The sequence below is a fragment of the Xenopus laevis genome, chromosome 2L, assembly GCF_017654675.1.
Source record: "Xenopus laevis strain J_2021 chromosome 2L, Xenopus_laevis_v10.1, whole genome shotgun sequence".
Classification (NCBI taxonomy): domain Eukaryota; kingdom Metazoa; phylum Chordata; class Amphibia; order Anura; family Pipidae; genus Xenopus; species Xenopus laevis.
This window is the reverse complement of record NC_054373.1, coordinates 67,877,819-67,890,981: the sequence shown is the minus strand read 5'-3', so window position 1 is coordinate 67,890,981 and position 13,163 is coordinate 67,877,819. Positions and strand designations below refer to the sequence as shown.

Here is a 13,163-nt window from a genome sequence, read left to right as displayed (position 1 = left end):
GGGGGCACCCGTGCAGCCATCCTGGGAGAGTTTTGAGGGAACAAGACGTCTCTGTGATGATATGCTATTGGTAAAGAAAAGAAAGGTGAGGAAAAAACACTTGGTAAAAAGAGTTGAAGGCAAGGAGGTATAGAATGGCAATGGTAGGACAACAAAAATAAAGTGGTAACAATTTAAACTTTTGAGATGCTGAAGGACTTTTTTCCTTTTTACGTAGTGGTTTAGGCCATTGATATTCCAGGATATAATATTTAGTGACATTTTGTTACTTTGTATCGGGGGCACAAAGATAAGTGTGGATGCAAAAAACTATAGAGGTAGTGTTAATGATAACAATCACTGAGCATGTGAGAGTAATTAAAATAATGAAAAAACAGTTAAATAAACGCATCTTAACATAATACCAAACTTGAACTTGAATCTTGACAAAATAACAAACTATTTGAAGCATGTTCAAGTTATAACTAACAAATGGACCTCCTTTTTTCCCTAGTAATAGAGGTCTACTAACCCTCTTCTCAAGAGGAGTTATCAGGATAAAGAGCACCAGCCAACCTGCCCTTCCTCATGACTATTAAGAGTCAAACGCCATGTCATCTTCAATGGAAGGTGGCGGAGAAATTTTTAATGATGAAAAAGGTGATCTGGATCTTGATCTATGACATCCACCTGGGCCTAATCTGGGTTCCTTAGAGGAGCACTAAATTTGCAGACGTGACTTTTCATTCTTTCTTTCCCTTTGATCCTTTTGTGGGAAGGGATCGGATCCTGAAGAATTATGGATTGGACGAGTTTGTTTTGGGTTATTCAAATTCCTGGTCTCCAATTGTTGGACAAAGTGGGTGGCTTCTTTGGGGTCACTGAAGATTCGTGTTCCAGTGGGAAGAACAATTTTCAACTTTGCAGGATACAACAAGGAGAAGTTGATTTTGAGTGACATTAACATTTGGCAAGCTTTGGAAAAATCCTTCCTCCTTTGGGAAAGACTAAGTGAATAATCTTGAAAGATGAGGATTTTATTCCCCTCTAGTTCCAGTCCTTTGGATTTTTTGTAAGCTTGGAAAAGGTCATTCTTTTCAGAATAGTCCAAGAATTTAGCAATAACTACTCTTGGTCTGGTGAGTTGAGCTTCCTTAAAAGGGCCAATTCTGTGTATTCTCTCAATTTTCAGATCATTAGTCAATGAAATTCCCAACTTTAGAGGAATAATCTTGGAAACTAGCTTGGCTAGAGAGTCTACTTTGTGTGATTCTGAAATGCCGACAAATCTTAAATTGTTCCTGCGAGATCTGTTCTCGAGGTCGTCCACTTTCAATAGCAGCTCATGCGTTCTTTTCTCCAAATGATCAATTTTCTTTTGCGTTTTGTTAGAATCATCGTAAATGGAGGAGACAGTTGATTCCAACTCAAAGAATCTTTTATCGTGGCGACCCAGTTGTTGGGAAATTTTACCAATTTCCAGTTGTAATTTATCCACAGCTTTGTTAATTGACATTTCAATAACAGGATTTATAAGTCTTGCTACTTCACTGGCTATCAGGGAGTAATCCTCACCAGAATCCATCTTAAGTGGGAAAGATTTTTGAGATTGCCCTGAACTGGAGTTTTCAGTGTCCAAGAGTCTAGAAGTCTTTTTTTGTGATTTCTCATAAGTTTTGCCATTGAATTTTGCTGCCATTTTTTAAAATGAATTACACTTGAATAGATTTTGTATTCTCTCTCTTCACCCTTTTTTTTTTTCTCCCCTCCTTTCTGTAATTTTTCTTTTTATATATATTTTTTTTTTATACACAGTACAGTTTTATCTACACATTAATAGTACTAGGGAGCTAGAGAGGTAACTCAAGGAGCAGATTAAAAGTTCAACAATTTAAACCTTGAGGATAGCAAACTAGAAAATGGTCTTCCACTAATTCAGGAGTCTAAGTGAAAGGAATTCATTTTCTTGTGCTTAGGTGGAAATTGCTAATGAAAGAAGTTGATATGAGAGCTCCAATTAGGAGAAGTATGGTAAGAAGTGAGAGGTGAGCAGCAAAGGTTATGACCAGGCACTTATTTTCACAGAAAATTGAGGCACTGTGTGCATTAGTACAAGCAGGTTTTTTTCCACTGCTATAACACACTTGACCACAAGATGGCGCCTGAACTTTTCTGTTCCAAGCAGAAGAGTCTCCCGACTCTGTGAATAATTAACTGTTATTCAGCAACGTACTTCATCGCAGGAAAAGCTCCCGGTTCTCCTCACAGTCTGCACAGCAGCAGGTTAAGCTAGAAGCCGTGCCCCCACCATTTTGGAATGACTCTTTCAGCAGGTATGCTCTGTTCTTTCCCAGGAACTCTCTGTTGCCTCCCACTCCTGTCAATAAATCAGCTGAAATAACCCGTGGTTAATGTAGTAATTTCCCTTGCCTCTTTGAAGCTCTTATGGGGGACAGCTGAGTATAATTTGCAGATTTATGGGCTTTGGCTGACAGAGCTCTACTCCCAAGCCTCCATTTACCTCAGGCGCCGAACCGGAAGTCTCTATTATATCTTTTTGACTTTTTTTTTTACACAACCTAACTGAAGATCACCATACATTTTTTTTAGTTTATAAATTATAATAATTTAGTTTATAATGTTTGTTTGCAAAACAGCATATGGGGTGAACATTGGGAATTCTGCATTCGCAAAATTAATGAATTCATAGTTATAAGAGACCAGACAAATACAGGTAACTGGCACTAAACTGCACTAGCTAAAAAGAACAGGCATACAAATTAGATTCCATTTAATTCCAGGCAATCATGGCATGGTCAGTGCAGAATTCACTCTGTGACAGAATTAACAAGACAGATCAAAACTGATATGCTACAAATAGGCTCCATATACAGTATATTTTACTAATAATGGATAGACCCAGATGAACAAGTAAGACCTTCTGCACCTATCATAATTCTAATACTACTTACCACAGAGTGCAAAATAAAGAATTTGGTCAGATAGCAGATGCTAAATACAAAAATGAAATTAAAAAATTAGAATAATAGTAAATATTTCATTGCTTACTAGCCTGCACTAAAAACTAGTTGTATGTACTTTTGTATTAGTAACATGCTTATAAAGTTCATAAAATCTGAGCAACCTCTATACATAAAATTGATCGAAATGACAAGAAATTATTGTTTATTGTCAAAGGCTAAAATATAAAATAAAAATCTTATGTAAGAAAATGTTTCTTTAATAATACACCAGACTGAGCATCTCATTCCTGTGCAATATGTTGCATATGCTCTCAAATTAATTCATTTATTTAATGCTCAAATTACCATAACTACATATTTTACTTTATAACTGTTTAATGCATGCTTCCTTTCGTTTTCTCTGCAATGCTGTATCCTGCATCTGTCATATTGTAGGGTAGGGTTCTTTCACTAGACCATATACATATATGCTCTATTTACACATACATTTCTCATCCCTCCTCTTAACACGGTGTTCCCAGGTGAAGCTCTGACTCCCTTGTATTGTATGGAATAGTTGGGGGCTCCTCTGCATGTTCCTTCCTCTCTGATGCAGAGTGTTGTTTTGAGTCTGACCTAATTGCCTCTTCACAGCAACAGCAGCAACAATCCAGGAAGGTCTGCCCTAGGTGTTTGGAAAGACACAGGAGCAGGACTGGTGTCACTGCACACTTCAAGAATAAGAAGAACTGAGTGATAAGTAACAGTAGATCCCTTGAAACATCCAAGCTTGTATAATTGATTATGACATTAGTGACATTTTCAGGAAGAGTACAGACACCATATACTGTAGCCAGGCTTGCAACTATCCATCTGAGCTGTCGTTGGCACTGTCCATACGTGATGTCCTTTGTTGTTCCAACAATACGAAGTGTTACCAACAGAGAAGTAATGGTGAACAGAAGGGGAAGACAAAAGTAGCATCCCAAGAACCACCACATGCGGGCATGCTGGTAGGTAAGAACGAGAGAATGCAAAACTGGTGGTAGATTGGGGGCAGGAATCATAATACATGTATCAATAACCATGCTAGACCCTGGGGCCTGCTCTTGTGTGAACTGCCATAGCAGTATCTCTGGAAGCGCAAGTATCAGTGACCCCAACCAGATGACAGCTAGTTTGCCCAGAATAGACTGGCATTGTTCTACTGGTCGTGGTGACATCTGAAGTGAGGTGATTGACTGGAATCGATCAATGCCCAAAGCACATAATGAGAATGTTGAAACCCCAAGAGAGGTAACCTGAGAAGAAAAGCAGAAGCATACATTTCACAAAACTAAAACAATAAATACAATGTCAATTAAAACATGTAATGCTAGTATCAGTGTTAAACCAAACTACCTTATTTTTGCTATATAACTTGCTATAAATGGGTAACCATTATTTTCTTTGGGGTAGGTCAAATGGGCTACAAATAATCACTATATTTGACTCCAGAAAACCAGTCTGAAGCTAACTACAAGTAGTTCTACTGCAAGTGGCTATATGTATATATATATATATATATATATATATATATATATATATATATATATATATATATATATATATATATATATATATATATATATATCTATCTATCTATCTATCTATCTATCTATCTATCTATCTATCTATCTATCTATCTATATATATATATATATAATATCAAAACAGGGGGGTTGTGGGAGCACTCTAAAGGCTTTAAAGTATATATAAGTATAATAAATGCTATTGCATATGTACCCAAAACAGGGGTTATTTTGTTACAAAGTTATGATCATAAAATTGATAAGCCACCATACCACGTCAAGGTAAACCCCGAATGGCGGTCCCTAACTTGTTTTATATTTTATGTGCATTTTAGCATTACCTGTAATCAATGTCCGTTGAACGCTGTTTTTTCACTAAGGGCTAAATCCTCCCCAGCCAGCAATCAGGCTTTTAAAGGAGAGATATTCCCAAAACAAACGCCCAATTTTAAAAGCATAGGAACACCACTAGTTTAAAGGGGGGGGTATGGGGTGCTACAACCACTGAAGCTATGCCACAGCTCCTGGCTAAATATACAATATCAAAACAGGGGGTTGTGGGAGCACTCTAAAGGCTTTAAAGTATATATAAGTATAATAAATGCTATTGCATATGTACCCAAAACAGGGGTTATTTTGTTACAAAGTTATGATCATAAAATTGATAAGCCACCATACCACGTCAAGGTAAACCCCGAATGGCGGTCCCTAACTTGTTTTATATTTTATGTGCATTTTAGCATTACCTGTAATCAATGTCCGTTGAACGCTGTTTTTTCACTAAGGGCTAAATCCTCCCCAGCCAGCAATCAGGCTTTTAAAGGAGAGATATTCCCAAAACAAACGCCCAATTTTAAAAGCATAGGATCACCACTAGTTTAAAGGGGGGGGGTATGGGGTGCTACAACCACTGAAGCTATGCCACAGCTCCTGGCTAAATATACAATATCAAAACAGGGGGGTTGTGGGAGCACTCTAAAGGCTTTAAAGTATATATAAGTATAATAAATGCTATTGCATATGTACCCAAAACAGGGGTTATTTTGTTACAAAGTTATGATCATAAAATTGATAAGCCACCATACCACGTCAAGGTAAACCCCGAATGGCGGTCCCTAACTTGTTTTATATTTTATGTGCATTTTAGCATTACCTGTAATCAATGTCCGTTGAACGCTGTTTTTTCACTAAGGGCTAAATCCTCCCCAGCCAGCAATCAGGCTTTTAAAGGAGAGATATTCCCAAAACAAACGCCCAATTTTAAAAGCATAGGATCACCACTAGTTTAAAGGGGGGGGTATGGGGTGCTACAACCACTGAAGCTATGCCACAGCTCCTGGCTAAATATACAATATCAAAACAGGGGGGTTGTGGGAGCACTCTAAAGGCTTTAAAGTATATATAAGTATAATAAATGCTATTGCATATGTACCCAAAACAGGGGTTATTTTGTTACAAAGTTATGATCATAAAATTGATAAGCCACCATACCACGTCAAGGTAAACCCCGAATGGTGGTCCCTAACTTGTTTTATATTTTATGTGCATTTTAGCATTACCTGTAATCAATGTACGTTGAACGCTGTTTTTTCACTAAGGGCTAAATCCTCCCCAGCCAGCAATCAGGCTTTTAAAGGAGAGATATTCCCAAAACAAACGCCCAATTTTAAAAGCATAGGATCACCACTAGTTTAAAGGGGGGGTATGGGGTGCTACAACCACTGAAGCTATGCCACAGCTCCTGGCTAAATATACAATATCAAAACAGGGGGGTTGTGGGAGCACTCTAAAGGCTTTAAAGTATATATAAGTATAATAAATGCTATTGCATATGTACCCAAAACAGGGGTTATTTTGTTACAAAGTTATGATCATAAAATTGATAAGCCACCATACCACGTCAAGGTAAACCCCGAATGGCGGTCCCTAACTTGTTTTATATTTTATGTGCATTTTAGCATTACCTGTAATCAATGTCCGTTGAACGCTGTTTTTTCACTAAGGGCTAAATCCTCCCCAGCCAGCAATAAGGCTTTTAAAGGAGAGATATTCCCAAAACAAACGCCCAATTTTAAAAGCATAGGATCACCACTAGTTTAAAGGGGGGGGTATGGGGTGCTACAACCACTGAAGCTATGCCACAGCTCCTGGCTAAATATACAATATCAAAACAGGGGGGTTGTGGGAGCACTCTAAAGGCTTTAAAGTATATATAAGTATAATAAATGCTATTGCATATGTACCCAAAACAGGGGTTATTTTGTTACAAAGTTATGATCATAAAATTGATAAGCCACCATACCACGTCAAGGTAAACCCCGAATGGCGGTCCCTAACTTGTTTTATATTTTATGTGCATTTTAGCATTACCTGTAATCAATGTCCGTTGAACGCTGTTTTTTCACCGCCATTCGGGGTTTACCTTGACGTGGTATGGTGGCTTATCAATTTTATGATCATAACTTTGTAACAAAATAACCCCTGTTTTGGGTACATATGTACATATGCAATAGCATTTATTATACTTATATATATATACTTTAAAGCCTTTAGAGTGCTCCCACAACCCCCCTGTTTTGATATTGTATATTTAGCCAGGAGCTGTGGCATAGCTTCAGTGGTTGTAGCACCCCATACCCCCCCCCTTTAAACTAGTGGTGATCCTATGCTTTTAAAATTGGGCGTTTGTTTTGGGAATAATTCTCCTTTAAAAGCCTGATTGCTGGCTGGGGAGGATTTAGCCCTTAGTGAAAAAACAGCGTTCAATGGATATTGATTACAGGTAATGCTAAAATGCACATAAAATATAAAACAAGTTAGGGACCGCCATTCGGGGTTTACCTTGACGTGGTATGGTGGCTTATCAATTTTATGATCATAACTTTGTAACAAAATAACCCCTGTTTTGGGTACATATGCAATAGCATTTATTATACTTATATATATATACTTTAAAGCCTTTAGAGTGCTCCCACAACCCCCCTGTTTTGATATTGTATATTTAGCCAGGAGCTGTGGCATAGCTTCAGTGGTTGTAGCACCCCATACCCCCCCCTTTAAACTAGTGGTGATCCTATGCTTTTAAAATTGGGCGTTTGTTTTGGGAATATCTCTCCTTTAAAAGCCTGATTGCTGGCTGGGGAGGATTTAGCCCTTAGTGAAAAAACAGCGTTCAATGGATATTGATTACAGGTAATGCTAAAATGCACATAAAATATAAAACAAGTTAGGGACCGCCATTCGGGGTTTACCTTGACGTGGTATGGTGGCTTATCAATTTTATGATCATAACTTTGTAACAAAATAACCCCTGTTTTGGGTACATATGCAATAGCATTTATTATACTTATATATATATACTTTAAAGCCTTTAGAGTGCTCCCACAACCCCCCTGTTTTGATATTGTATATATATATATATATATATATATATATATATATTCTAAAACTAATTGAAATTGTTTCTTTTCCGTCATATGAAATTTCAACAGCCAGGTTATCTAGTTACCAGGGTCTTGTTTACCCTATCAACCAGGCAGTGGTTTAAATAGGAGACTGAAAGGTGAATAGGAAAGGTAAGAAAGATAGAAAGATAAGTGAAAAAAGTAACAATAACAACAACATTGTAGCCACACAGAGAATTTTTTTCTGCTGGGTTCAGTGACCCCTAGCTAACAGCTGGAAAGAGGTAGATAAATAATTCAAAATCGATTAAAAAATGAAGGCCAACTGAAAAGTTGCTAAGAATAGGATATTCTATAAAATAATAAAAGTTTACTTAAAGTTGAGCAACCCCTTTAACTATTTTAAACTCTACTGTGGTGGTATTCATTGAAATACTACAATAATACAATAATAATACAAGGAAAAGAAAGTACTGCTATTGGGATTTAGGAATGGGAATAGCCTATGGGTTATAATAGTTGTTTCTTGCTTTTTCTAAGATACTAGAAATGAACACATGGGCAGAACGGAAGACTTAATAACTGTTCCCTACTATAATATTACAAAAACACATATCTCACCTCCATATATGGCACAACCAGACAGGACACCTCATGGAAAACCACTACTGGCAAACAGAAGAAGAGTAGCATAAAATCCCAGAGTGCAAGACCGGCCAATATAGAGTCCCAGGCACTTTTCAAATATAAGCTATGCCACACAATGCACATTACTGATAGGTTGCCAATGATGCCAGCAGCAAAAACCACCAAAGATAGCAACAACACACCATATGCACTAATCGAACTTTCACCTAATGGATAAAGTGGGTTCTGTAACTGTGGGTTCCAGGTAGAAGTTAGGGATGTATCATTAGAAATCTGATTGAGCATAGGTGTTCCACTTGGTGGTGGATGGATAAGCCTTGGGTATCCTAATGCCACCTGACTCTTTCTTGGCTCTTGCTGTGATTCTCTTTCTGCCGAAAGCCTTATAGGTTCACTAGTTTGTCCTGCATGTTCTTTTTCCAGTTCTTTATTGTATTATTTTCCAGACCTAAGTTACTAAGCTTGTCAGCAAAATGCCCACAATCACCAACAGGGATGTTTTCTGAACCCTTGAAACTCTCATCTTCCTGCGTAAGAAGTTTGCACTGGGACACAGAGGGGACAAGTGTGGGAGATGGAGAGATGCAGAAAAAACAATTGCAAAAAGGGAGGGAGAGAAGGATCCCAGCTACAAAGAAGCACAGTGCAGCTCTCACCCCCCCTCTGAATGCTTTACAGTGTCTCCCACAAGATTGAACACTATGCCAGGTCCTCCTCCTCCTCCCTACTCCTATGTCATGTTTACCAGTCTCTGCTTTTTACCCTCTGGCACCTGCAAGTGGTGACAAAATACATTTTCTTTATGCTTAAAGGAGTTGTTCACCTTGGAGTTAACTTTTAGTACGATGCACAGAACTTGCAGCACTGAGGTTAGCGGCAAATGTGGGGGAGGAAAGGAGGCTCACGAACCAACCACTGGCAGATGCCAGTGTAGTGGGGGGTGGAGAAGGGGCAGTGGAGGCTAATGAGGGAGAAAGGTTGGTGACAGTCAAGAGGTGAAGTAGGGTGGAAGGATAGGTGAGCTGGTCTACAGCTTATCCAAAGCAACAGATTCCCCATTTTGGCTGAAGATACTGGGGAGGACCAGGCCCCGTGTGCACACGAGCATGCTTTCAAGCACTGGAGCACCCAGTGCTCCTTAAGATGCGGCTGGGCATCATGCAGCCCCTAAAACTTTGCCACCCTAGGCCCAGGCCTTTGTGGCCTCGCCACAAATCCGGGCCTGGGGAGGACAGCTCTGAACTGACATGTATGGAGCAGGCTGGCCACCCTGGAAGGCAGTGGCTCTAATGTAGGTGATGGGGGAAGTGCAAGGAAGGAAAGGCAGGTTTTAGTTACAGGGGATACAATTATTAGAAAGGAGGATAGGGTAATTGTCACGGTCCGCACCCAACACCAGAACAAATGCCAAGCACCCTGGTCTCGGCTCGTGCTTCACCTGTAGTGTGACTGCCTTTGGCCTCGCGAGGAGCCCTCAGCTACTTGGATGCCACCAGGTCTTAAACGAGTTGCAAGGCTAGAGGTTCTGGATAGGCAGAGTGGCACGACTGTTAGCTAGAGCCTTTTAGGCCGAAGGTTGCGGTACAAGAAGTTAGGCAATAGAGTAGTCAGATCAAGCCGGGTCGGGGCAGGCAGAGAATAAACGTAATCAGGCAGGCTACGGTCAAACCAGGAAGTCAATCAGAAGGGTTAAGCAGAAGAGGTAGTCGGTATTCAGGCAAGGGTCAGGATCCAGAGTTCAGAATAGTCAAAAGCCAGGCAGTTGTCACAACAGGAATCAAACAGGTTCAAAACAGATTAGCAAAAGCTCAGATAGCACCAGGAACAAACTCCTATTATGGGCAGTGTGTAAAAAGAAAATGTACCTTTAAGTACTTTTAATATTTTGCGCCATTGCTCGCTGACGTCATACGTCAGCGCGCCTGTGCCTTTAAATCCCAAGGAGGCAGGAGTCCCTGCCGAGGGGCCGGCAGGCGTGACCACCAGGGTGAGTTTTTATTACAGTAATATTCTGTAAGGACCCTTCATGCCGAACATTCTGATGCTTGCCTAGTGCTAGGGTTCAGCATGTGGTAGAACGAGTGGACAGATTATTGGGAGGGGCTGGGCGGTCTTGGTACACATAGGTACCAATGACATGGTTAGAGGAGGTGGTGAATTCCTCAAGAATGATTTTAAAAAACTAGGTGTAAAGTTGACGGCTAGGACTTCCAAGGTAATTTTCACAGAGATATTACCTGTGCCACGAGCAACATTAAGAAGACAGTGGGAGCTTAGGGAGATGAATGCGTGGCTGAGAGATTGGTGTAGGGAAGAGGCTTTTGGGTTTTTGGAGAACTGGGCTGATTTCTCAATTGGCTACAGGCTCTTTGCTAGGGATGGGCTGCACCTCAATGATGATGGTGCAGCTGGTTAGGAGGAGAAAATGCTAGAGGGTTGGAGGAGATTTTAAAGTAGGCTGGGGGGGTGTTCAGGTAAGGATTCCATGGAAGACAGTTTAGATAAGGTAATTGGCAAAGGAAGAGAAAATGGGGGAGGGGATTTGGGTGGGGGTACTGTTAAAGTTGGTATAGTTAGTATAGAATGAAAAAAAAACACAAAGCCAAATTAACTTTTAAATCACTAAGTCTTTATTAAGAAATAACTTACCTTATTAGTGAATGAAGTTTCCCCTATCTTGACAAAACTGTATAACGCTATTCTACAAGGCTCACCGCTGTGGAGTGAAGCAAATATTGCACGAATAATTCTAATTCCAAAGGAAGGGAAGGACCCAACCGACCGAACATCGTATAGGCCGATTTCCCTGCTTAACCAAGATCTGAAAATATTAACTAAAATTATGGCTGACAGATTGCAACTTATCCTACCCACCATAATTACCAAACACCAAGTAGGCTTCCTCAAACGTAGACAACCTGTGAAGTCCATTCGGCAAATACTGACGGTCGTCTATCATTGATAAAAATGATAGACGACCGTCTATCATTTTTATCTCCCAATTTATCTAGATAAAAGGAAACAAGGTATGCTGTTAAATTTAGATGCAGACAAAGCCTTTGATAGGATCTCACACACCCATATTAAAAGGTTGTTAAAATTCCAACACTTCGGCATACACATGCTTAACCTATTCAATAATCTGTACTCAGACCCCCGTACCTTTGTTACGGTTAATAATTCAAATTCTGATAGATTTACAATATATAGAGGGACAAGACAGGGATGCCCACTTTCTCCCCTACTTTTCAATTTGGCATTGCACCCTCTCCTACGTCATTTTCTGAAAGATCCGCGATTACCCGGGATATTGATTAACCACACCCAATTAAAAGTCACAGCTTTTGCGGACGACATATTGCTTTTCATACAGACTCCAGCCTTGGAGATTCCGCACCTACTCTCTATAATCCACAGATTTGGCTGAATAGCTGGCTTCCAAATTAACGCGGATAAATCTGAAGCATTACTATTACATGACTCGACGAAACAAAACTGGCCGCCGGACTTCCCCTTTAAAAAGGCCACCCATTATATTAAATACTTAGGTATCAAAATACCAAAACATCATAAAGACACTTACCAATTAAATATCCGAGCTATAATTGATAAGATTCACCAAGAAACTATTCAATGGAAACATATAAATCTAACCTTTCTAGGTAGAATCCACTTTATTAAAATGATTCTATTTCCAAAACTTTTATATCCCATTCAAATGTTGCCGTATTGTATAACGAAATCTGACCTGAAGCGCTTACAGAAAATACTTTGTACGTTTATTTGCCAGAACAAACGTTCCCGAATTAGTCTTTATAAGTTGCATCTACCCAAGGACTTGGGGGGGGTCAATTTGCCAAATATTAAAGAATATAATGACGCTGCATTATTACGATTTGCCGGGGACTGGCTTGCAGATCGAAACTGGTTTACAACGATAGATCTAGATGGATCCCATTCTTGCGGACTGACTTTAAATTATCTCCTACATTCCCCGCCTTCGGCCATTCCGCAACCTTTAAAAGATAATCCGCTTTTTGCAGACACCTATAAAACTTGGCGTTCCCTAAGACTAAAGTCCCAACTTTCTCAACAACATTCACCATATCTTACCTGGCTGGGCAATGCGAAATTTCCTATAGGCATGTCGAACCCAATCTTACAGGCCTGGAAAAGAGAAGGTTTATATACTGTACGTGATCTAGTTAAAAACAACTTAGACTTGCTATCCCTGGCAGACTTAATTGAAAAATTTCCATTTACCAAACCCTATCTTTTCCTCAGTATGCAGTTATTACATTTCGCTAGAACTGTTACTCACGATATAAGAAATAGGGGCTTTAGTCTTGCGATAGACACTCTTTGGAAAGACCAACGAACGTATCGTTCTACCTCCCAAATCTATAGCGTAATTCGCACTAGCATAGATATAGACACAGTAGGGGACTCTTTGTTTAAATGGATGCTATCCATACCGCAAATGAACCCCTCGGACATTTTGAAGCTCCATGTCCGTATGATGAAATTGCTCCCAGCCAGTCGATATCAAGAAATGACCATACAGATTCTCCACAATTCATATTTAACCCCCGAAAGAC

At 39.6% G+C, this 13,163-nt stretch overlaps 1 protein-coding gene across 1 annotated transcript; it reads right to left on the bottom strand.

Moving 5' to 3' along the window:
* Positions 1-3,138: 3,138 nt before the first annotated feature.
* Positions 3,139-9,275, bottom strand: LOC108708142 (G-protein coupled receptor 37-like 1). The gene is given in 3 exon segments (XM_018246515.2): positions 3,139-4,243; positions 8,539-9,016; positions 9,018-9,275. Coding segments are annotated over 3 exon segments (1,326 nt in total). The 5' UTR covers positions 9,089-9,275; the 3' UTR covers positions 3,139-3,466.
* Between the last annotated feature and the right edge of the window lie 3,888 nt (positions 9,276-13,163).